The following is a 26874-nucleotide window of genomic DNA, read 5'->3' as shown; positions in this document are numbered from 1 at the left end:
TCTTGCTGAAAAAGCTGCTAATTAAGAAGAAGTAAAAATACTGGAAATTGAGGATAATTTACCAATCCTTAAGTATTATGAAAGATTATTATTAAATATGTCATGAAACACAAAATTATTTAACAACTTAAAAAGCAGTGTGGTAATAAATCTGATAATTTGGAGCAGCCTCCTGAATTTAATAATGATTTCTGGAAGTTGATCAACTATCAAAACAGAACTTGGGTATAAAATCTCTATATTTCAAAATAGGATAGATTAATTTCCCCTACAAAGATAACAGATTAAAAGAAAATGGGCAACAAATATGAAACTTCATAATAAAAAGAGCAGGATGTGCCATGACTTCTAAATAGTAAAATTTAATAAGAAAAATTTATAAGCAGCTAGGAAGATGTTCATGGTAGCAGATGATAAATATGCTCCTGCAAGTGTAATAAAGACATTTTGCAGTAGTCTTCCAGTTTAAACACCACTGAACATTTACATGCTGAGCTAACTGAGCCAATAATTAAGTCTTCAGAAAAAAAATTTCTATTGTAACACAGTATTAACCACATCTGTAAATGATCAACCTCTTATTTACAGGACCAAAGAATCATAAATCAAAGTAGATTGGAAGTAACTTCTAGAGGTCACCTAGTCCAGCCTTCTATTCAAAGCAGGGCCCTCACCAGCACCAGTGGGTCAGGGCAGCTGTGGCCGTGTCTCACCAAGCCTCTAAATCCCTAATAGAGCTGGCTCCAGCACCCCCAGGCAGCCTGTGTCAGTGCTGCACTACCTCCCAGCCTCACCAGTGCTAGTTGGTGAGATATAATAACTTTCCTCAATCACTGGAATTTTTTTCCCTTTGTTTTTCTGTTCAGTTTCTCTACTGGTTTAAAAGCCTCCTCTAATTGTATTGGATTAGTGCAGAGGAAGTCAGTGACAAAACTAGATTTGTGTTGCTTTGATCTGTGACTCAACTGCAAACCATTTTGTCCTCTCAGTAACACCTCAGATATACATTTCCCAAAAGTATATGAGGAAAGTTGAAATAAGTGCCAAGGTTACTGTAGTTGAAAGGGACCAAGGCACTTGAAAAGGATCTTGATGCCTCATAGGCAGTAATTCCAGGATTATCAAAGTGGTCGTAATATTAGTACTGAGCCTTGCCCACGAGACCTTCAGCACATTTGAAATGGCAGAACTGAGCTTTCTGGTGGTCTGTTTGATGAGGTCACATTGTTTTGGAAGGACACTAAAGATGTGGTTACTTATACCAGCAAGACTGTGAAAGATGTGCTGGTCAAATAGAAAAAAGGAAAGAGTGAGGCACACTGAGAGCCCCAAAGGCAAAAGTCACATACGAGAGGAGATATGGCTTTGATGTAAACCTGGTCCTGGGTGAGTTAACCATGCTTTGATCTCAGTAGAATTTGATTATAGATAGGAAACAATAAAAGTAAATTACCTACAAAGCCTACAATCTGAAAACCAGAAAGTCAGAAGGAAGCACTGGACATTGTAGAAAACTTGACAAACTCTCTGGAGACAACACAGTAAAACAGACTGTGAACTGAGACCAAATTAAGATGCCATTTAGAACAGTCCAGTTTCTCCCAACATGGAAGGTTCATTGTCCTGGTAATGGCAGGAGTTTGTAGGGACTCTTGACTTATTTTTCTGGAAAAGCCAAACCAGATGGCACTCACTGGACAGAGGAATGCCAAGTGACTTTTACTAGCTAAAAATCCTACTGGTTATTGATCTCCACAGTGAGTCAAGAAATTTCTCATAGCTGGACTTGTGTCCTGGCATTGAGGGAGGCAGACATCCTGCCCAACTCAAAGGGTAAAACTCTAAGGGCAGGAGTCAGTCTGACTCTGTCTTGCATGGCTAAACATTCTTTAACATAAAAAAGAAAAGGCAAAAAAACTCCAACACAACATACAAACAGTAAACTATCACCAAAAAATTCCAAATATGACCAGAAGAACGGATTGCTCTTTCAGACTTTGAATATAGTGTGGCAGTTTCCAATATCAGTCAGAACATTTATGTCTCAAAGAACAATAGTAGCTTCCAATTTTGTCAGTGTTTTTCTTTTTTTCTTTCATTTAAATGAAGCCAGAAATGAATGAAGCTGTAGGAGCTTCAGTTAGAGTGATCTCTACAGTTCTCTAACTGAACTGTAGGTTCAGTTAGAGTGATCTCTTCTGCAACACAATGGTCCCCAAAAGTGGTCCTTGCTTTTTTCACATCTGACAGGAAACTCATAGTCTAATCATGCTTTTAAATTGACATGATATTATATGCAATAACTCTTAAGTGGGACACGATACTGCCCATATAATCCAATAACTGACAAGGTAGCCCATATATGGAATCCTCTGTAGAAAGGAAATGTACTAACAGAGAAACAATGCACCCATTTAATCTTTCCATATTTTTTCTGCATTTCAGAACTAATGATATTTCATGCGATATCAAACTAGAAAGAGTGATGCCTAAGGAAACACCTTAGAATCAGAACAACAATGAAAGGTAGTCTAGTAAAAACATCTTTTTCTTTTGAAGCCATAGAGATGGCTAGAGATACTTAGATATTGAAGACTGAGGAAGTACTTACAGTCTTGAAAACTTGTGACTTAAGAACAATGATGAGATGTGCAATTACCCATATTACATACTACCTCTCTTCATGCTCAGGTGAACAGTTAGCAATGTCAGGCTTAATTTCTTGTTCTGTGCACATCTGTATATTTTTTTACATAACCAGCCAAATCCCTGTTTACTTGTCAAGTCATCAAGCATAACAAAGATACAGCATATGAATTTTTCTGTAGAGTATTCCAAAATCCACCCAATTTCTGTAATAGCTTTTAAAAAAAACACTCAAGTAAGCCTGACAGAATCTGCATACTGAATATTGCTGAAGTAAAATTGTATGTCTCTAGGACAAGTATTCTTTTACAGGCTGCTTACTCTGTGTATGCCTTTATACCTACCTCAGGTAAAATTCTCACTGATTTCACTGGGAGTTTCTAGGAAGAAATGAACATTTCATAACGCTGTGAATCCCAAAACAGCAAAAAATCCCAGAGGGGACTTCTTAGTCACAATTTCTTCAATCAAAAATTGACACTGAATTTGATGAAAAAATGAATGGCAAAAACATTTCAACACAAGATAGGAAATATTATTTATTTTCATAAACAAAGTAGCCATGTTTAACTTTTGTTTTTAAATGATTGATGAAGAATTGCATTTTCAACTCGTGGAAGCCCTGTTGGGGTCAAAGGAAATGTCTGAATTTATTCCATGTGAGAAGGATGTTGCTATTTTGCTAAAGGTGGAATTTTACAATGTATATACACCCCTCAATACTATCAGTGCTTTTTCCAAGATGGGAGATGTTAACTTTTCACGTGGTAGATTGAATTGATGAATTTTGTAAATGCAATGTTTCAAAGAGTCTTTTTTGAAATGTCCCAGGGAGAATTTAAAATTTAATAAATCATTAAATGCAACCTATAAAGATCAACGTAAAACGGAACTTTTATCTTCATTAGTTCTCTACACCTGTGCAAAGTCAGTGTTAACTAACAATCAGAATAATAGGACTTTTTACAGTCTCTTTCTCTTGTAGAAAGGGCTGCAGTGAGCACTGAGAAAAAAAAATCTGGGTCTAGAAAGTCTGATGCTAATAATTCAAATGATCTCAAGGCTCCATTGATTTCAATGACCTTAGCCAATTTAGACTGGCTAGGAATCCAGCACCTTCTGATTAACTTGCTGTCATGATAAGCTGCTCTGAAAGGAAAGAATAGCTCTTCATTACTGCTCCACACACACACAGAATCATATGGAGAGAAAGCAAGTCAGAAGTGTTGGGCCAACTCCTTAAAGTCCAAGTGTTACAGAAATGGCCAACACAAATGTTAATTAAAGAATAAATTGACCAAGCTGCTTTACAAGCTGGCTCAGTGTCCATGTCCTGAAAGCTTTAGAAAGTAAAGGTTATCTCTAGAGTCTAAAGAACAGGTTACCTGATGTTTTTGTGGATCAGTAGTACTGTGGGAAAGCGCAGCACCTGGAAGGTGCCCATCGCCAGGAGGTTTCCCTGCCCCGGTGCCAGAGGAAACATGGGATGTGGTCAGCAGCTGAGCACTGATGGGACCATAGCCATTGGAAGGCCGATGAACATTGTTCGAGGCAGCAGTTACTTCATCTTCATCACCGGAGTCCGTAATCAGGATGAACTCAGCCTTAAAAAGGTCATTCTCCTGCATTTCTCCTTTGCTTGGATTACACCCCAGGGACTGGAAAGCCGTTTGCGTGTTGTCTGCACAGACAGTGGACACACAGGCTTGTCTGGCCCCACTCTTTAAGGCCAGCTCATGGGAGACTGTGTTAGACTGCAAAAGATACAAGGAGAAAGATCCCAATTAACTGTATTTTATTTGTGTTCTCCAAAATGTGAAGTAAGTTAGGCTTTCAGGGTGACTGGCTCTGTGCTACCAAAAGTGCAGATGGCAAATGAGAAATTTGGGCATGAGCGCCCAGCAGAAACCACCCCCCCAGGGAGCCCCCTGCTTCCAGCCCCCCAGCCCATGCTGCAGGTGCTGCCTTCCCATAAACTCACAGAGCAACAGGGGACTCTTTTTAGAAAGCACAGCAATGGCCTAAGACCGGGGCTGCCCCAGGAACTAAGAAGAAGGGTGCAGTCAAGCCGAATGAGCTGTCAGACCAGACTACACTAGACATGATGGGAAGGCATCCCGACTGCTGGATCCACAGAAGCAGACAATGCTCCTCAGAGGAGTCTGACAGACAAATCTGGGACAAAACCTATACATATTAATGAAGAAACAAAGGCCCTTAAGAGAGGGCATTCTCCAAAGAGAGCAGACAAAGATTCAGAGGTCAGAGAGCTTTACTGTATGTTCAAGCTTCTCAGCACAGACCACAATTGTTCTTCAGATTTTCTGCAATTTCCACATCCAGTATGTCACTTCTCAAGCATGCTTTGGATGAGAGAAGGAATAGTGCAAACTGCACATACAACACGCACATCATCAAATCATTTGGTATTGAAATTATTGTAAATCATATTTCCCTTGGAGAAGGAATAAGGCAAATGAATAGACATGCTGTGTATTGCAAGAGAAAGCCTCCAGATGGGGCTCATATTTGAATATTGCTTGAGGAATACGGTAATTACAAATTTCCACTTCACTTGCAGCTCCAAGAGTCCCTGGAGCTCAGTTCTTTGAAAAGACATTGGACCACAAAGAGGGATACCACCAGTATGAGTTTGACAGTGTTATTTTGATTATCTGATGTTGGTTAATTTCTTAAAATATTGTTCAGGTTCTAGACATTTTAGAAAAGGTGCTAATCTATGCTATGAAGGCCTCGGTATTGCATCAACTGCCAGAAAAGTATTCTCTGCCTACTGAGAAACACAGGGGCATGGATGACAGGAAGACCTGATTCTGCTTTACCCAGGGCATTACTTGCAGAAAAACCAATACAGAATGGCTGGAAATGTAACTAATGAGTTAAACATCCTGAGGATAATAATCCAGTGAGCATCTCTTCAAATACATCCACCCTTTCCTCAGATCTAATCCCATTTTAGACAGATAGGACACTGAAAATCCTGGAGCATGTTCAGGTCAGAGAGCTGTGAACTCCTGTGAAAAGTTCATTACATGGAAGAGCACCCAGAACTGGCAGCCCCAGCAATGTCCCAGGGAAGGAGCTTTTACTCAAGGGCAAAATTGCTCTAAGAGTTAATATTAATCTGAAGGTTACAGTAGCCTTTCAAGCAGCATGGAATAAAATAATAGACCATTAAGTGGTGTGAGGCAGGAAAGGAATAACAAACACTGTGGGCTGACTAAAGGAAGGAGAACCAGGAATGTTGTGCTGCTGGCTTCACCATCGCAGGAAATCACAGGGACAAGCTTTCAAATAAAAATCTCACTTTCACTTTGAAGCATTACAATGCAGCTATGAAAGGGATTGGCACCTCTGCTGGAAGGCACAGCACTGGCACCTGCTGAAACCAGGATCCAGTGAGCAACTCTTGGTCAGTTCCTGTGTAATAACAGCCTTCTCACACCACCCGTGCTGCCTTGAAGATCAGGAAGGAATTCCCCCTCATCTGCCAAGAATATAGTCTTGCATGACTGACAGAGGACAATATTGAGATGGGCAAAGGTTTCCTTCCAATATAAACTCTGCCAAAGGCAAAACAAGCTGTTGAGCAGACATCGGCCTTCTCTTGCACAATGATTCTACATCTTGGTAATTAAACCCAAGCACAAGCCAAGAAACCATTCAAGGGAAAGAGCTTCAGTTCAGTGATGCTTAAAATAAATTTTTCTCTTTCTTTTGAAAGAGTGGAAAAATTATTGCAAACAAAAATCTACCTTATTTAAAATTTCTTGATTGCTCAGATCTGTTGGTTCCTCTGGAATTGTCACAAGGAACTCAGAGATATCCACAACCTCAAAATGAGTTGGAAGTCGTCCAATGGATGGTACAAATGTGAAGGTCAGTGGTTTGGTTCCAGGTTCTTGAGAAATGACCTACAAAACACATAATTAGCTCAACCTTTTTATCCAAATAAATATGATTTTTGTCAGAATTGAAATAACATGAATAACATGAAATTAATAATCTGTATAACCTACATGCTTATTATTAACTATACTGGTCATTGTTTGGTTTTGGTTTGTTTTTTTTGGGTCATTGTTTATTCAGTTCTTCTTTAACAGACAAAATACTGCCTTGATTATACCCATCAACATCCTATATATTCTCGTGGTGTGGCACAGCAGACAGGAGAACATTTGTTCAATAATTTGTTATTCTTTCAATTTTCCATAAAAGAATCAAAAACCATATTCAATTCATTTCAAGGTTGGTTTTATCTTTATTTAACTCCAGTAGAACAACAATTTAATTATACCAGCATATCTGGGCAGTATATTTGCTTTACAACTTAAAGCAAATTGGGAAAACCTTTGCTCTGCATAAAGAAAGCAAAACATGTTCACATTTTCTAATGCAAATGCAGCTAATTCTGAACAATATCTGGGATGAATTCTAATTCATGTATCTTCTCCCATTTTCTATGGGCCATTCAGCCACATATACCAACTAACTTTGTGTCTGGCTGCTTATTCCTCCCTCCCCATCTTGCCTTCTCTCTAGGTCCAAGTACATAGGGCCTGAAAGCACCAAAGACTAAGAGAAGGCAATTTCACCTAAACGTTCAGTTTTATCCCAGTGCTCTCTTATCCCTCCCATCTTCTTCGCAGGAGATACAAGACAGGGAAACAATGTCCATACGATGTTACAATTCTCAGTTGCTTTGCCAGATATAAAGAAGAGGAACCGCAAATGCCTCATCCAGTTAAAAGGAGGGAAGCACATCCCAAACCATTGAACCTGACATGCTGACTTTCACAGTACTTGTTGTAAAAAATCCTTCTTTCTGATTCCAAACTATGGAGTATATTGATTTTCCTTTGCTTTATCATCTGATTTAAAAGTTATGGCAGTTAATCGTCTTTTCAATAAACTCCAGTATGCAGAGGCTCAAATTGTATTGAATGATATAGGAAAACAAGATTATTGCTTTGGTTCTTTTTTTTTTTGCTTGCTTGTTTAAAGTGAAATAAATTGGAGAGCTATGACTTTCACTATGCTTCTTTGTAATTTGCATCTCTAAGTAAATAGCAGTTATGGAACAGAGTGGAATTATGGTTTACAATACTTGATCTTCTCATGGCTGGAACATGAAAAATGATAGACACAGATTTCCAGTTTTAAAAAACTATAAGTGAATATAAGTTACTTCCACAACTGCCTCCTGGAGTGCTCGAGTAAAGCAGAGTCATGTTATTTGTAGAAATGCTATCAAGTGTTCTTTTCTCTACAACTCTGCTCTCTCAGACACATCCAGGTGTGCAGGTGGTCTCCTGTTTTTCTCGACCCCTCCATTTCACACAAGTGACTAAGCACTGGCATATATGATGCATGGCCTGAATCAGTAGCAAAAAAGTGACTGCTAAATGCTCCAACATGGCAGAAGCTCAGGGTGTCATTTTATGTGAAGGAGAAATGTAGGTCTGTCATTCTCTCAGCAGCCAAGGTACCTGAATCTGATCATTGCTTTTGATAAAACAGCAACACAAATTTTAAATATTATTAGCCAGCACATTAAGCACTTAGTCCTTTCTCCTGATAAAAGTCAGAGTAACATCAGTAATCGAGAGTGTGCTCACTAGCAGTCAGCTGCCAGTCCCCACAATACAGCCAGGGATGCAAGCACCTGCTGTATCTAAAGGTGTCTTCAAGCAGGATTACCTGCACACAGGCAGAAGCACGCATCACATTAGCACTAGCGATTTCTGCACAGCTGATCTGATTCACACTCTTACACAGTACCTGGGTCTACATTAAAACCAACCAGAGATGGCCTTTGCTTTCCTACATTTCTGTAGCTGTGCTTTCATCTTTTGTCTTTAATTAGGAAATGCAGCTGGTGACTCTGGTACCTCAGTTGCCTTTACTAATACTTTTCACCTCTACCTCACCCTCTTGTCATGCTCTTGTTTTGACCCTCAACAGCAGCTGTTCTGTATCAGTGGGTATTCTTGTGTCAGAGTGCAAAATATTCCTTATAAAACAAAAAGGAAGAGTGCAAATAGCAAGCCCAAACACAAACAGATTTATAGAAAATTACAATCAAATATGCTAACAGTGTTAAACTCACAGTATTTCATGTGCATATTTGTAATGAGGAAACACAAACAAAAAGTCAAGCTACAGGCTCCAGGCTGTTGCATAGTAACAGGGAGATCTTGCTAGCACCTAATTCTGTACTGTGTCTTACCCTGCACTTCCACTTTTATTTCTTTGGTACAAAAATTAAAGAACACACAAAGAAAACCTTGCTGTGTTTGGCCTAAAGACACTATGGAAATAATCACCAAAATTGCTCGCAAGCTAAAACTAAGATAGGAAAACAAAAAGACAGGGAAGCAAGAATTTTTTCAGTTGGAAGATGCCATGAAAGCATAGCATTATTTATATTCTCCTAGTGTATATTATTTTCCTAGAGTTTAGAAAGCATATATGAGCAAATAGAATTACTGCGTTTCAGAAAGATTTAAGTTGCCAGATACTGTGTGAGGCAGTGATAGGAATGCGCTCCTCTTAGTTTCACTCATAGCAAGCGAGAAACAGAAACTTCCAGCAGGTAAAACTGGTCATGCAATTTAGGCTGCATCACAGAAACCTAGCCAACAATCAAATATCACAAGAGTAGCCAGAAAATACAAACATTTCCACTGGGGGAAACAAAAGAGAAATAATTCTCACTTAAAAATATTTTTAAGTAGTTATTTTCATTTTATAGATTTTAAAAAATAAGAAGAAATACTTTGAAATTTTAAATTTTAATTGAACAATGTGAAGCAGAAGGAACTGTTATATATTACTTTTTTTTTAAGGTACAAAAAGGATTTTTGCACCTTTTTTCATATGCTCATCTCATTTATTCTCTCTCTCTGGCTGATGTTTCTATCCTTGAAGAACTGAAGGAAATGAACAGGTTGGAATTCCAGCATTTAATTACATCTATTAATAGCACTCTGACATGTAGAAGTAAACAAGAGAGAGACAAGCTTAAAATTCAAATACATATAATCATATATGAAACTTCATATCGTCTTTCCTCCATAATCAGTAGTAACAGCAAAAGGAATTCAATGCCATACATTCTCTGCTGCTGGAATTCACTTGAATCAATGCAATTACAGGGACAGAAAAATACCAAATGCCGAAGTCAATTGAAGGAATTGGCTTCAGTCTATTGAAGTCAATACCAAGGAATTCTGTTTTATATTACATAATCAACTTTATGCACAATGAAATAATTGATTGTTTCTAATTGCAGCATTCGTGTTATTTAGTCCTTTGAAGAACATAAATTATAAAGTTTAATATAAATAACCATTGAATATCCATCAGAGGCTATTGGCTGCTGCATAATGCATTGCCAAATAGCTTCAAAAGAAAAAAATTATTCTAGATGACTTCTGTGAGTTCCTATGTCATCAGTTTACAAACGAGTTTGTTGCATAATTTATACCATCAATTTGCAATTGCCCTAGGGATAGCAACTTAAATTATATTAATTATTGTTTTCATTACCACAACTTCTACAGTCCTTACTTGTAGAGCACATTTTTAATGTCTTGGTTACCTTATGAACACAAACCAAGGCTTCCATTTAATCTATCATATGCTCTATATGCATTCAGCATACTGCCTATTTTATAATTTAAATTGAGGTCCCATTGCTTTTTAGGATTTCCTTCTGGAATACAGATGGCTAAAGTAAAAGAATATGCTGGTTCACATTACCACTTCTTCCACTTATTTGCTCACGTAAGTAATTTCAAAAATAAAACAACACCCTGAGAAAACCTCACCCTTGATCATCAAGTATTTCCTTTTGAAGATATTTATTTGTTTAAAGGCCAGAAAAGGAAATATATCCATAAATAATTGCAAAATAGTAAGTGTATATCATGACATAGAGGCATGTTGACTGAAGCAGTGTTATGCTCAGAGCCCAGATTCACATGTCCACAATCCCTGAGTGATAAATATAGCTCTAACACTGAGAGAGAGCACAGCTAATGCCATTCACCCAGCCAGGGAGAGAGGCCATCAAAAACACAGCCTGGGTTCTGTAACCTCTCCTTAAACTCCTTTTCTGTGTTCAGACTAAAGTCAAACCACAAAGACATTGTCTCCTCCTTAAACAGAGAAAAAGTCTAGTCTACTGCAGATGGAATTATCACCTAATGAGATGTAAGAATTTTCAGCCTGTCTTCATATCCTGACTTATTATAGCTATCACAGTAACCTAATATGGATTAGCTGTTTATTGTCTAATATGAGCTCTGGCTCATCTAAAACCTTTTACAAACAGAAGCAGATGATCATCTGAACACCAGCTTTCTAACTGTGAAACTTCGGGGGAAAAAGCTAAATCCGCTCTGAAAGTCCAGGATGAAATTACAGTCAAGCGGAAGTTTGTGCCAAAGTTCCAAATGACAGCTGTGGTCGGAGCTTCCCCAAGCCCTGCAATGTGCCCATTGTATCACCTTCAGTAAAACAGTTTTTTCTTCTTTCAATACAGCAGCACACACTAAAATGCAGACAAATATCTTTTGAAAATTAATGTGTGTAAAGCACTAGAAAGAGCAAATGAATAATAGCATAAAATTGTAATCTATTCTTCAAAACGCAAGAGCTCGTTCAGATGAAGTGTTTCTTTTCAAACATGATTTTAATTAGCTCTTCAGCCCAGCAGACTCTATACAACTGTAATAGCCCTTTCATACCTTTCATACACATATGCAGCTAAGTTTGATGAAAAGTAAGTAAAGGTAACCTTTAATTTCCTCCTTTTGCAAAGGCCAAGTAAAATACTTTGCCTCTTATGCTTAACTGATTTAAATGAATGCAGTTTGAGTAAATGGCCATAAAACAGACCCTAAAGTGACTTAGGTCTTTAAACCTGTTTTAGGATCACTAACAACCTTATTTGATCCAGTCTTCTAAACCTCCTAAGAAACAACATCTTCTAAGCTAAAACACCTCTGTTGTAACATCCCAAGCTGCTATAGTCTATCATCTACGCACAAACCCTCACCTAGGCAGTCCCACACCCAGACTGCCTCCAGCTTCTCCCTCAGCAGGTAATCACCACTTCCTTCTGTCTGTCCTGTATGTTTTGTGTGGATCAATCAGAAATCATGCTGATTTTGCAGTAGTGTGGCCAAGTTTCCCATCTGGTCTTGCATAGAAGGCAGTCAAGGACTGACAAAAGTAGACTGAAGAAGTTTGAAGGCTGATTGCAGAAGAAAATAAAAGAAACCCAGAAGTGGTGCTGTCTAACATGCACACCGACTGCTTATCAAACACATTAGTGGTCAGAAGTGGGAGACTTTAGATCAGTCCAATGCCTGTAGATACATAAAAATATCTGCACCTAAATGGGGGTCCTTACAAGGTCATAGGACCTATGAGTTCATACGTAGAACATCCATACTAGCACATGCACAAATACATTTACAAACTCTGATATACATAATATATGCTTATACAATGTCATGATACTTCTGCCCAACAAAAAGCCTGCAGACTGCTTAGTCACATTAGTGTAAGAGCAGCAAGGCACAACAGATCTCAGTTTTCCAGTCCATTTTTTAACAACTTCATCTCAATTATTCAGCAAGAAATTGAAAGTTAGAATTTATTGTTTTTCCTGTAAGAGTTTCTTGCAGTTTCAGCCCTGCAAGACAGTCCTAAAATGCTGCTGTCATCTTCATGGAAGTCTTGAAGCATATTCTCATCAATTCCCTTCACTTTCTTTTCCCAAATGTTGCACCTATAAATAAATAGGTGCAGTTTTCAAATCAAGCACTGGGAGTAGAAATAAATCCCTACTTCCATCTGTCAGAGCTGAGAGATCAGTCTTGTGGGATGATGCTAGCAAGGAACTTGCTAGTTTTACAGTATCAGCCATTAGCCCTTTGGTGTCCTGAGATATCTGAGTGGTTGAGAACCAGAGGGATTTCGGCCAGACCAGCTCCCCCCACACAGAGCTGAGGCTCACACGTGGTGACGTTCTGCCACCACACCACTGAGCACTGGCAGTCCTGCCCTCACCACCACAGGAGAATCAAGCCCGTGTGGCGCTGCCAACACAGATGAGCACCTCAGCAGTTTCCCTTTAAAAAAATGTGTTGCAGAACAAGTTTGTTAACACACCAGTAATGCTGTTGCAAGCAATATATTTCAGAAGCAGATGGTGCCCAGAATCACATCTGTGCCTATATATATCCCTGCATGTGTCTTCTAACACACCATTAATTTTATACAATGAACTAACTATTGACTTCAGAGAAAGGAAATAAATAATAAATAAAACATGTCATGTTAGCGTAGCTTGAAGGCTGTTGAAGAAAAACAGGGGATTTTAAAAGATGCTTCCAGAAGTACAAGCACAAGATAATAGCAGAAGCCTTGAAAGTGCAAGTATGGGATAGGCACCCTATGGCTACAAGCACAAATCATTAATAATCAGTTATTACTCATTACAGGAATGCAAACCTGTGTCCTGGTATTAATGACAACAGAGGAAGCAAAGAACCAGTATCCAGCATATGTAAAACATTTCAAAGATCATAGAATTTGGATATAGAATTTGCTGGCCAGTAAATAAGGAACAAGTAAACTGTAAGCAAAGATAGAAAAGTAATTTCAAGTGGGCTCAAAGTGCACAGTAAGCCCCACCATCAACATCATGCACCTCCCCGCAAACAACTGGAGATGCTGGCAGTGTCCATAACAATTTTTTAGGTGAGACCCAGCGTGCGGTCTCACCTAAAAAATCCACTGCGCAGGCTCGAAGGGTTAATGACCTTTCCCAAATCTTCGCTCGCGAAGACTGGCCATTACTTACCATAACAATGCACAGAAAATAAAAGAAGTGGTAGAAATGAGAAAGTCTGTCTAGGTTGGTTTTAACTGTATGATCACGGAGAATGAGCTGTAATAATAGGAGCATTTAGACTTTAAGTATGCATATCACTGTAGCTGCACTGCATCATCATACAAGCCCCATATATATGAGAGTTTGTGTGCATTTGTGTGACCAGTACAGTGAGAAGGTGCTAAGACAAAACAAATTGAAGAAAGGGTAAGCATGAGAAGTAGTACATGAAAATCTTTTCCAAATGGGTAAACTCAGTAGATTAGTGGTCCAGTTGAATACACGAGAAATTATAAACTCAGAATACCAAGAGTAGGCTCGATCTCCCCAAGACCACCAGGACAACACTGGAATCTGCAACAAACAATTTGAACCTCGTCCAAGAAGGCTGTATCTGCTATACACAGAAAAAGACTGCAGGATTACATATATAGACCACTCACCTAGAAGCCAAAGGCATATTAGTAGAACATTCTGCTTCTATACAAAGGGCTACCCTGCCAGCTGTGGCTCCAGCTGCGTAGCTCTGAGTTAGTGCACGAGCGTACATGAAACCTGCTTGAGTAACCAAACGCACCCTGCAAATAATTATCTGCTGTTAATAAGAACAGCCTCATTCTATTAATGAAAATATCTTGGCAAGTAAAAAGTGTACTGACAAATGTTTGTTGTGATGAGTGCCTCCTCTGACCTGTCCCCCTGTCAGGGAAAAGGGAATTAAAAACCTTATAACTCTGTGATTAGACTGCTAATATTTCAATTAAAGTAACTACAAATTTTTGTATCTCTGTGTGTGTTTCTCAAGCATGCATAAATTGCACAAGGTATTTTGTCTTCCACCACACCCTTGAGCCTTGGTAGTGATCTGGATGCAGATGAGACTGAGCATTTCCCACCTGTGCAATATTTCTGCTCATTTTTGAAGAATGCCTTACTGCTTTGTTTAGATACAACTGCAAGTAGACTGGTACTGCCTCATTCAGCAATTAGGCATTTTAAACATTTCCAGGTTAACAGCTGAGTATGAAATCCCTCATGGATTCTCACGAGGATATGCTGGATGTCAGGACTCTCAGTGTTTCACCTGCTGTTAGCAAGAACACTAGCACTATTTTGGTAAATACAACAGCATTTTTTTCACAACAACATTTTCTCTGTATTTCCCCAGGTGTAACTCTATCCAAAACAATCGAACACAGAGTGTGAACACCCCTGTCATCCAAATCTGACAGCAAGAAATGAACAACCATAGCCCTTTGTACCAGGGTCACCTGGTATTGTAGCACTTTAAAAAAAATTCTCCTCAAACGCAGAGGACCACAAGTACAGTCTCAAATTCACTCTCACTGCCAGCACTTTCAGCAAAGAAAAGTGACTCTTTCCAGGAGAGGATACAAGATAGTTTCAAACACTCCCCACCGAGAGACTTCAGCTACCTCTGTGTAACTTGAATATGCGCATTCCCATGCCCTAGTTTAACAGCTCCTGTCATTTTACCTCCTGCCCCTGATAAAACCAACCAGCTCCACCTGCTCTCATCCAAACACCAAAACACAGGGAGATGCTCCCCCATGTCCTCCAGGTACTATATGTCTCCACTGACAGCTGTGTCCTCATTTTGACTGTTTGTTCTTCCCTAAAAGTTTCCTTTTCCTCTTATTTTCCTTTTTTATTACTTCTGCATATGCTTAGCTAAACAATGTTAAAAGTACATTTAACTTTTTTATAGCTTTTTCAGTTTAGTTTATTACAAATATTTTTATTTGGAAAACTGTAAAAAGTAAGGGGTTTTGAGAGTTAGAATGTTTTGGACAAGTTTGGTTTAATAGTAAAGTAACTTTTCATACAGAAATAATTGATCTGGCAAGGTGAAAGGAAAGGTTGATGTGATTTGCTTTTGGCAGCACAGATTCTATCAATTACTCTCCCGTGTTTCAACCGTTCTATTATTATTATCCTAAAAAGTTTTACTTAATTTAAATCTCTGAAGAATTACATTTTCAATAGATACCTTCTTTCACGAATTGCTATATCTTTTGTCTGAGCACTTGTCTTGCTAAGGAACTATATCTTTGGAGCAGGGATCCAAAGGATATAAAGAAACATGTAGAGCTGTACAGCTTAAATTTTCAAAGGCCATACAGCTGCCACCCACATACCAATGACAGATAATAACATATCTTTCACATTTTGGACTTATTTCCCTAAGTGATCCTGACATACTCTCAAATATGATTTTCAGGACTCAAAAAGACATCTGGCCTCTGGATTTGTCAGGTTTTTCTATCAATCAGAAAAGGGTATTTTGAAAAAAGAAAAGCTATGCTGCCACAGATTTCAGGACAGGCAAATAAAAACCTTAGTCTTTATCCACTCATATATGACCAAACTGAGGACTTCTAGTTAATCTGCTGTCATTTTTTCTCTGCCATCCCAGTAGATAGCAGTGCAAGTCTTATGATACCAGCTAACCTATGTTATTCAGCTCTTTTCTATAAAGAAGAGAATGGAGTTCTCATTGATGGTAATTAGGGATACACAGAGTATTTTAGAAATATCAGATGCTAAATTTTAAGCTTTTGAACAAAGCATATGTAAGAGAAGGCAATTAGTATTTTAATCACGAAGAAATTGATTATTTCATCCCATATTATCAGCAATAGGCTTCCCATCAGAAGCTGTACCCCCCTTTACAGTCATCTGTGCAAGTGATTTAATGAATAATCAATACAAGCCCGTCTACAAGCATTCTTACCTGTCCTCTGCTAATAAAACTCAGTGGGCTGATAATTCAGATGACTCTTTCTCCAGACTGTTGTCTGTAGTATGTAAAGCACAGTCGGAAGATAAATAAAAAATGAACATTAAAAAATCAGCAAATAAATGTCTGTGATAGAACTGAAGAAGAGGTCCTATTTTCCCCTTCTCAGCAAGGATTTTCAGAGGTCCTTTTAATGAGCTATTTTCTGAGTAGGTCTGTGTGGGCCCAGAAGAATGCTGGCTACAAAGAGTAATTATTCTGGCACTCAACTACTAACAAACAATAAGGTAAAGCTGAATGGCTGTTGGCTTCTTCTGCACGTTCACAGGAGAGTAGGATAATAAACTTAGAATCTTGTTTTCTTCTCTGTGCTAATCACTAAAAAGAAGCTGCCTTTAAACATTTAACTTGAGCTTTTCCAGATATCAAGAATAGTGCAAGTTTAACAGTTGACAGGGTCATTTTCATATGACTTTATTTGTTGTGAAGAATAGCTATACTTGTTCCAGTTAAATTATTTTATTTTTATTTTTCCAATCAAAGCATTTGTGTGAAAATTGTCGTTTTACAAACTTGACTTTGTCTCATCAAAAAAACAAAAATTCTTAGCTCTCCATTTTGGCATAATCATCCAGCTAAATACAGTCATGTACCATTCTTCGGATATTTTAGAATGTAGGAGAAAGAATAGAAGAACTGTAGGAGAACAGCAGACTGTACATTTTGCACCAAGAACAAGCATAATTTCTGTAGCCAACAAATCTGGGAAGCCCTCAAACTGAAACCTATACTTTGCCTCAGGCCTCCTGTGCAGTTCTGAGTAACTAAGTAACCTTGCCTATACTTAAATATTCTGACAGTCCATGGGTAACTGTAATTTCTTCACCATATAGTCCCAGACACTCTACATCCACATGACATTATTTGACTAGTTTTGGTGAAGGTAACACACATAGTCAGCACATGCCAGCCTTAACTTAGGACAACTCCCACCTCTCCAGTTTCTGTACCTAGGAATGACAAGGCATCTATCAAAGCTCCCATGTGAGTCCAGCCAAGCAGCTCTTCCTGACTGGGACTATTCCATTCATATGGCCATCTTTACCTATGCCATGCTCTGTTTTTTGCCCTACAACTCATATTCCCACCAGAAGAGTGATATAAACTACATTGTTCACTTTCAAAATCAGGTTTTCCTTCTTTCTAGCCTTATGCTCTTATATTTCAGTGCCAATTAACACATCTACTGACCAGTGATTCTTTCCTTCCTCTTTTTATAAATTTGCTATAATTTATTCATTCTTATCACTTAGATTTCTCTTGGTCACTCTTCTTTCCATTTCCAGTTTGCAATCTAACTTTAAGTTATGGCAGAGTTGACAACATCTGGACTTCTGGAAAAGTGAGATAACACTTCATGACCAAATACGCTACTAATGTCAAGCTTCTAAAGAAGAGTCTTCCAGATTTAAGCAAAACCCCATCAGTGTTGTAAAGAATACTTTAGGCTTTCCGTTGAAAATGTGCAATTAACACTATCTCTATCATTTCATGGCGAGGCTTCGCGAACGAAGATTTGGGAAGGCTCTATCCACATTTGCTACAGGCACGTTGGTGGCTTATGAGGCCAATACGTGACAGACAAATCCGATTGCAAAAGGCACAGCAGAAAGACTCCTTAGATGGTGTATTCTGCAATACACGGTTCTTTCTGCGTTGCCTTTTTTCCTCGAGAGTGATCCTGCGTGTGTTCTCGAAGGAGACAGCTGCGTTATAGATGGTGTGTCTCCAGGCCTCCCGATTGGAGGCCAGAGTAGACCAGTTGTGTTGATCAATATGGCCAAGGCTGAGATGTTGTTTCAGGGAGTCCTTGTATCTTTTCTTCGGGGCTCCTCTCATGCGGCAGCCAGTGGCAAGTTCACCATAGAGCAGGATCTTAGGGAGGCGGTGGTCCTTCATCCTTGAGACGTGTCCTGCCCATCGCAGCTGTGTTCTCAGTAACATGGCCTCAATACTCGTGACAGCTGCTTGCTCAAGAACAGATGTATTGGTCACATAATCTGACCAGTGGATGTTTAAGATTGAGCGGAGGCAGCGTTGATGGAAGCGTTCTAGGAGACACAGGTGGTGGTGGTAGATGACCCATGTTTCGGAACCATATAGGAGAGTAGACAACACTATGGCTTTGTAAACACTGATCTTGGTGCTTTTCTTCAAGTGTTTATTACGCCATACCCTTTTGTGGAGTTTTCCAAAAGCACTATATGCCTTAGCTAACCTGTTGTCTATCTCTCCATCGATCTTACCATCTGAGGAGATGAGGCTACCGAGGTAATGCAATGAAATAACCAAAAGGATCACAGTATTATAAAAAAGGGCAGTGGATGTAATTTCAAAGAACAAAAATCCATACACTGTCATTTACTTCCTATGAAGGTTTTCTTCCAAAGTTCCCAGTATAAGAATTCAGATGACAATGCAATGGAAAACACTTTTGCATGTAGTAAGAAAGAATACAGATTCAGTACTTGATTCTTATATATTTGTACTTTCATGTTGCATCTTCGTTCTAAGCACTTGGAAGAAGGCATGGATGTAATAATTGTAGCTTTAGATTAAAGAAGCACTTGAGTTAATTTACTGCCAGAACTAAAATATCAGAGATTTTATAAACATTTTTGTCACCTTAAAATATTTCAAAGTCTGTATTTCCTATAATACCACAAAATGAACTTATTACAATCAAGGTCTACCCTGATAGTAATTCCAGTATATTCCATGTAGATTCTTAAACCACCCTCATCATCAGGGAGAACTCTTTACTCTCAGGTTATGCACTACATGACATTACTAACATAAACCACACGGGGTGTATTCTTTCTCTCCTCCTGTCCACAGGTTTAGCATTTTGATGATATTATGAGTGTTCATAAGTCAAGGTTCTCTTGTGCTGTTTTTTCTATTAGCTAAGGACACATGCCCTCTTCTTCAAACTATAGGTTTTAGATTCCAATATTCTGTAGCTATTTAAAGGGACCTTTGCTCTGTTTGTCTTAGTGGCAGATGACTCTGCAACCTCCTGACAGCAGAGCTGCCAGATTCAGGGATAAAGCTGGTTGCTTACTGCAATGCTCCAAAAATGCCTGGATTGAGGAAAATCCTGCAAGACTTCAGGAGAAATTAAATTTTTTTTTGTCACTTTGGATCTCTTTTTTTTCTGACAGTAACTTGAAATATGTCAAATTTTACCCAAGATCTGAGTGAAAATGTGATTCTGAGTTTCTGAACTTGGGCGTAGCTTTCAAAAGGGAAGAAATATATCTTGGATGTCAATTAAACCTTATTTCTGTCCTTACTAACAGAAGAGCAGTACCATTTATCATCATACTCCCAATTATAACAACGTACATGATTTCAAAAAGACTCAACTCTGAGTTAGAGTCAACTTCAAAACTCTGGAAAATAATATTATAAATGCATAATTTGCTACCAGCAGAGATGGTTTTTTATTTTTCATTCATCTCCTGAAAAACGTATTTCAGGTAGAAATGAAGATTGCAATTCAAATTATATAAATTAGGAGATTAATATAAAGTTAAAAAACCGCAAGCAGTTCAGTTATCAGTTTTTTAGTTTAAGATATTAGTGATAGTTTTAATTTCCAAGATCTGGGATAACTAAAGCAGATCTCAAATACATACCCTTCATTTAAATTCAACAGGAAAGTACCTATAACTTATGTGTTACTTTTTCACCCAATGTTTTGGCAAGTCAGAAGATTTCCAGATAATAAACAGATTTGAACTTAGTAAAAGTCATTCTTATGCGTCAGCAAATGACTTTTGTTAGTATTCTTTATCCCAGAGATTATATGTCCTGTGAACAATATTAAGAAATCACAAGCATTTTTAATTAAGCTCTCCTGTCTGTCTGCACAAGGCATCATGCAATCTGAAAGTTTCATAATCAATGTTTTCTGAACAGCTTCATCACTTTACATAACACAGAATCATATTTAGTCTCAAATTACAAGAAATAAATTTTAAAAAACCTAAAACTGTAAGTCACCTATTAAGAACATTCTAGTAGCAATGTATTGGCAATCCAATGTAATTTTGATTATTTACACTCTGTACTAAAGCTTCGTGATTTTCAGAATAGTCTCAATTTTTGCAAAAAAGGCATTGCTGTATTATTTATGTCAAATTATTTTTCATAGAATCGGACTTCATGTTCCCACTGACTATGGTTGTTTCTTCAGGGAAAAAAAGTGATTAGAAACTCAGTCTTGTCAATGCTATACAGCAGAGACTACAGGTCCACGGGAGGGCTCAGGCACTCAAGAAAAGGACAAGGCGGATGTGCCCACAGGACCAATCCTCTTTCCTGAAATACTCATTCTCTGACTCTTAAAGGAAGTGTAATTAATGATGTGTATCTTACCAAAAAGTAGTTCCTTCATGCAGTATATGTCTTAAAGTTCCAGCCTCTGATTTTGCATCTGCCCTGCCTATTAGGTCTTGTTTGTTAACTAGCCAGGAATTGGCATGGGGAAAAGAGTTTGAAAATTAAGAAAATTAACCTAGTTATCTTTGGAAATAACTCAAAAGCACTGTTGTACCAAGAACTTATTTTTTCTCTGCTGTCCAGAAAAGTTTCTTATTGAAAATTACCAAATATATTAGTAGCTGTTAAAATTTCACTAATTTAAAATGTTGCCTTTAATTTCATTAGAAGAATGCAGACGCTGAGGTGTGCTGCATGTACTAATGCCTCATCTGACTGTGTTGCATTGCACATAGAAAATCTCTTCTCCTTTTCAGTTCTGAATTGGACCAAGAATTTTTTCATTTAAGTATTTTCTTCCACATTAAAACAAGTCAGTTTGCTTGAACAAAACCTTTTAACAGAATATATTTGGTTACATTCACTTTTTTTCTGGAAGGTTCCTTGAATCCAGGATGGAATGATTAGCGGAAACACCAGAACAGAGACATAGACCTGCTTTTAAATATGCTTCTCTTTGAAAGACAAGATGGAACTTATCCCAAGTTTCCTACAGTGCTGATGAATGCCCCAGCTTCCAGACTATTTTCAGATGTCTCTTTCTCAAATGTGTTTTTCAGCATAAGCTTCAAAAGGTGTCTTCTTCCATAAGCATCAAAAAGCAAATTGCCAAAGGTTTAAACCTTCCTTCAGATAAAGTTTTTTCCTAGTCAGAAATGTCAGACCCAGTCACTGAACATTATAATGCTGACACAACTTTCCAGGGTCAGAGAAGCATTTGGCACAGAAATCCTGATGCAAAGGTCTTGGATGAAGGATTTGAGGAGCGAGAAAGGAGCTTTAGGTAACTTTGAGATGACAAGTTTTGTTCTGCAGTACTCACTGGAACCTGCCGTTCTCCTGCAAGCAGCCAAGACCCACTGCAGCACCTGATGGTCACAAACAAGCCAGAAGGCTGCAGGTGAAGAGTCTTTCATTAGCCTTCATTCTTCTTCCAAAACAACGCGTCTGAGAAACACAGGTGGTCACAGATAGATTGGCAGGTATTTTTGCTTGGCTTCTCGCTAACAATAAATAAACACAAGATTTAAGGCTGCACTGGCCCATAGCTGTTCTTGGCAGAATTCAACAGCAAAAAGGGCTTATAAAGAGGATTTGTGCTACCAAAAAAAAAAAAAAAATCAGGTCTTCTTAAGAACTCCCTGGCTGCTACCCAGGACACAAACTATTTCTTAGTCATTACACTTTCACTCCATTCTACTAGAACCTCAAACATCCATTAGAACATTCAGGATTAGGAGGCTTTGGCATGCTTTCTGTAGAAACTGTGTGTCTGTGTGTGTGTGTGTATGTATTTGTAAAATGAAAGACTGGAGAATGTTATGTGTGTAGAGGTGAAATGTCAAGAATTTGGGATTTGCTTTTGCAAATAGCTAGGTCAGCAGACTATATACTTGTCATACTACAATAAACTAGGCCTTGCTCACATGAAACTCCAGTTTTTAATGGTTACCTGGGAAAAATTTTGATTTGAGCAAGATGTTGTGAATTTTCTGAGATTGTATAAAAATAAAAATAAAACAGGCTGTCATATATTTGCACCTTCCAACTTAAAACTACACTTCATTCCATGAAGACTAATGAAAGGCACAGTTCCATAAGAATCATGCTGTATCATATCAAAAGACCAAATTCTAAGTGATCAGCTTGTTTCAGCTCTTATAATTACCCAAGTGGCACACTTCAGAAGTTGTTTTCCTCATCCAAATTTGGTTTATCTCTCATGGAGTGTGTGCACCCGATTGTGAGTTTATTTTAAAAGGTTATTATCTATCAGTGGAGCTGTAGATAGTGAACCAACCATCTGTGAGCTACTAGATATCTGCAACTACAAAATAAAATAAAATTACCATGAAGAAAATGGGTTTACTTAAATAGCCTTCCACTACTTCTTCCCTGGACAGCACGAGAATTTGTCTCCACTAATAGGGGATAATTCATTTAAATATATTAATCAAGCAGTTGCATTCTGATACCTGGTAAAACAAGCCTAAAACTTCACAAAAAACTCTTTTGCAGGATTTCTTAGTCAGCAGCATTGCAATTCTGCATCACTTCTAACACAGTTAGCTTTTTTTTGCTGTTTGTCACCATTTTGAAACAGCTAGTATACAAATACACAGTTAGAAAGTATATTCTCGGTAAGAATTTTTATACACTGTGTCCCTCATTACAACTGATTGGTAAAATAAACCCTTTTGTAAGAATTCATATTTTGTTTCTGTTCAGATTGAGTTTGCACCTTTCCAGCACCCACAAAAATCTACTAACCGAGTTATAAAACACACAGCTTCTGGGAGCCTAATGAGTGATAGTCCAATGCACAAACTTCTTTCTTTTTTAATTACAAAATTACAATATAATTACTGAAAAATGAAATCTAAAATAAAATAAAGGCACAATATCTTTGAAAAATATGCAAAGAATGTAATTTACTCATGTAGCAGCAAAAGAAGGTGCACAAAAAGCCACCAGATGTTAGTTAGCTGTTAGATCTTGACATCAAATGTAAAAGATTTTCAAACACTCAATTAAATTATGTTCAGAATGCAGAGAACCATTAAAAGCTTTTTGAAACTTTCTAAGGAAAATTGAATCATTAGGGGGGGAAAGCTCCCTAACGAATAAGAACATTTAGGGGGAAAAAAGTTAAAATACCAATAAAAACTACGTTAGTATGAAGGAACACAGAGGGATTCATTTAAAAATAGACAGAAAACCTAAAAAAACATCCATGTAAACAATTAATATTTAGGGCAATGCAGAAGCAGCTGAGGACTAGCTGCTGATCAGGACATAGGAATGAAAAGGACAATTTAGATCCCCCACTCTGGCCCAGTGAATATTCAATTAGTTAAACAAAAGGAAAGACTTTCATTAGGAGAAACTCACTGATATACTCTGTGCCTAATGATGAGGTACTGTAATTCTCCTGCAAATGAAGAGATCTGAGTTCAATTCATAACGTTGGCCCCTTTCTCACAGTGTTCTCTAGGTGTCAGCTCTCTGCCACAGCCTGAGACAGGACACTGGACCAGCTGAGACTCTGGTTGATCCAGTGTGGCAGTTTTTATAGTCTCATTCTTGTAAGAAACTGATATCTAGTTTAGAGGCCTACATTTGGAACGAGTCACAGCTGAGAATGCTGAGCAAGGCGAGCTGCTCCCCTGTGGCCCCACTTCAGATGCTTACCGTTTTCAAGGGCTGGGGTTTAGGCTCTTTCCTACAGTTGGCTTATCCTGATGCAACCCTGAGGCAGCTCCTGATCACAGCTCTGGGGTGATAACTTTCCTGGGTGATTACTGCAGATAGATCCAAATGACCCCTTCTTAAGCTCCTGAGCTCGGGAGACCTGAGCCACTCTGGGTCAGCAGCCATGCAAATAAGCATAATTGTATAACACATCACCTAATTTAATAAGTACAGCAGAGCTCTGTGCTAACCAAATGACTCATCCTCCACACTGAAGTGGCTCCCATCCAGATGGTGCACAGCGTGATGGGAGGCACTAGCCTTCTTTCCTTTAAACCTGGCCCTCCAAGCTTCAGAGATAGTATGCATGTAGCACTGCCCAGGGGTTGCAAAAGTTCCCAAAGCACCTGAAGATTAGTGCTGCAAAGGCAATGCTGAACAAAGAGCCACTGTGGTCCCATCCCAAATGACTCACAGGTCCCAGCAAGCACCTCTCAGTTCTCACAAGAGATCTTTTCTGTTCAAATTTCCTGCACTGATGAATTGTTTATGTTTTAGAGAAACCCCCACGCTCCTTCCATAGTACCCATATGGTGAAAATAAAAGGGCCAAATCAACTCCAGTGAGATCTAGGGTGGTAAGACATCAGGAACTTGTGTAAGTAAATGCATCACCACTCAAGTTCCCACTATTCATTCATTCAGAGTCCATGCCAGTTATATTCCCCTCAAATTCCTGTACTTTGGAGGGTTATGCAATTTGTATTTTTTCTAGAATACCTCTGCTAGATCAGCCTAGTAGTTTCATACCAGTCATTCACATTCAGAAGTTAGCAACTTCTAATAAATTTTAAATTGCAATCAAATGATTGGAACATTTTAAAAATACATCAGTCATTACATTAGCAATACTACAATTCCATTGCCAACAGAAAAAGTATGTTTTTCCAGGCATCTAATTTTGAAGGAAACATAAAAAATGGATTTGTATTCTGAAAAAGGAAAAATCCTTGAATGACATTGAATCTGTTCATATCTTGAATTGCTGGTAATGAAATTAATTGTATGACAGCCTCTCATAAGAAAATGTTACCTATAAGCATTTCATATCCAAACCAATTAATGATATCTTTGTCACTAGAGAAAGAAAGAAAAGAAAGAAAAGAAAAGAAAGAAAGAAAGAAAGAAAGAAAGAAAGAAAGAAAGAAAGAAAGAAAGAAAGAAAGAAAGAAAGAGAAAGAAAGAAAGGAAGAAAGAAGGAAGGAAAGAAAGAAGGAACGAAAGAAAGAAAAAGAAAGAAAGAAAGAAAAAGAAAGAAAGAAAAAGAAAGAAAGAGAAAAGAACAAGGCACAAAAATAAATATTGCCTTCTGAAGGAGATGTTAAGGGCAATGCTAACAAGTGAACTAAAGCAATATACAATAATCTTACTCCTGTCAAGGACTGTCATGACAAAGTCAATATGATATGTATGTCAATACATGCCAAATTTATTATAACATCAAATCAGAGTCCTAGGTCAATGTTTTGCGTAGCTGATGATAAAAGTGACACTCGTAATAACAGTATTATTTATCAAGATGTGTTATGTCAGCTTGCCTCTGTTACTGTCAACACCTAAAATGTATAGTGATAATGCACTACATATGCTACCCACCTCCCTCTGCCAGCATCAACCTAACTTATGTCAAATCTTTCTAGAAAACACTAATCAATATGCTCTACTAGACAGCTGAGATATCAAGGCTATCTAACTTAAGGTGCTGATGAATAAATAATAATCCCTCATGCTTTACAAGCAAACTGAAGTTCCACCAAATGTAGATATTATAAAAGATTGACAATGACTGAATTGAATGATATTCAAATATATTTTATATTATGAAAATACCCGATTTTTTTAGTACCACATATAGCATTTCTTAATACAATAATGGCAGTATAATAGAAATATTTGATTACCTACAGAAGACCTTGAAATCATTTTACAGATTTAATCCCAGTGAAGATTTTATTAAAGATCCCTAGCAAAAGTCGGCAAGAGACATTGCACTTTCCACTGTCAATACAGGAAACAAAAAAACCCTTTTGCACCATCATTTTAGTCTAAGTACTGTTTTCCAGCTTTGATGCCTTCATAAAATAAAAATAGCCCTTAAAAAAACTCATATGAGTGACAGCAGCTTTTCTGTGCCAAAGTATCATCTTCAGGAAAGACTAATCCTTAAACCTCTAACAGCTTGGAACTAGTCCTTTGTATCTCATTCCCACTTAAATGAGCTCTGGTGAATGTTGTCTACAGTGGTGGTAGAGGATGCTCACATCATAGTCACTAACCAGCGTGTCTGTGTGTCACTCAGACAGGAGGGTGTCAGTGTACTGTTGTATCTGCCCAAACCAGTGAATAAGTTCTGAACTGGAGAGAGGTGGGATAGAAATGCTGGGGCCAGAAGTGCCTCTGAGATTTTCACTATTGATTTCAGTGAAGAAATATCCCCAAATTCTGTCTGAAGCACTTTAATGAAAATGTTTATGTGAGGTGAAACCTGTTGCTCTTGCTTCCTCTAATGAGAAAAGAAAGCACAAGGTGGACTTGGGTTATATTCTGTCATGGAAACCTATTCTAATCCTGGGCTAGATCCTCCCAAAACATGAGACAGAAGACTATGCCATTAACAAGGCTAGACATTATTACTGTGCTACACTCAGAATTAAATGTAAAATATACATTATAGCTTACTCTTTATATGAGTCTCCAGAAGAACAATCCTTTTATTATCA

The 26874-nt window shown here is 38.0% G+C and overlaps 1 protein-coding gene across 3 annotated transcripts in view; it reads right to left on the bottom strand.

The window, feature by feature from the left end:
- MLIP (muscular LMNA-interacting protein) overlaps positions 1-26874 on the bottom strand; it is a 106570-nt gene that overhangs the window by 53243 nt on the left and 26453 nt on the right. For all 3 annotated transcript variants that reach the window (XM_017814567.1, XM_017814568.1, XM_017814569.1), the window contains exons 2-3: positions 6423-6581; positions 4032-4400 (exon numbers count right to left, since the gene is read on the bottom strand). In XM_017814567.1, the coding sequence (XP_017670056.1) occupies positions 4032-4400; positions 6423-6581 (528 nt within the window). The remainder of the gene's footprint in view (positions 1-4031; positions 4401-6422; positions 6582-26874) is intronic.

The sequence above is a fragment of the Lepidothrix coronata genome, unplaced genomic scaffold, assembly GCF_001604755.1.
Source record: "Lepidothrix coronata isolate B3197 unplaced genomic scaffold, Lepidothrix_coronata-1.0 Scaffold45, whole genome shotgun sequence".
Lineage (NCBI taxonomy): Eukaryota > Metazoa > Chordata > Aves > Passeriformes > Pipridae > Lepidothrix > Lepidothrix coronata.
This window is presented reverse-complemented; position numbering and strand designations above follow the sequence as displayed.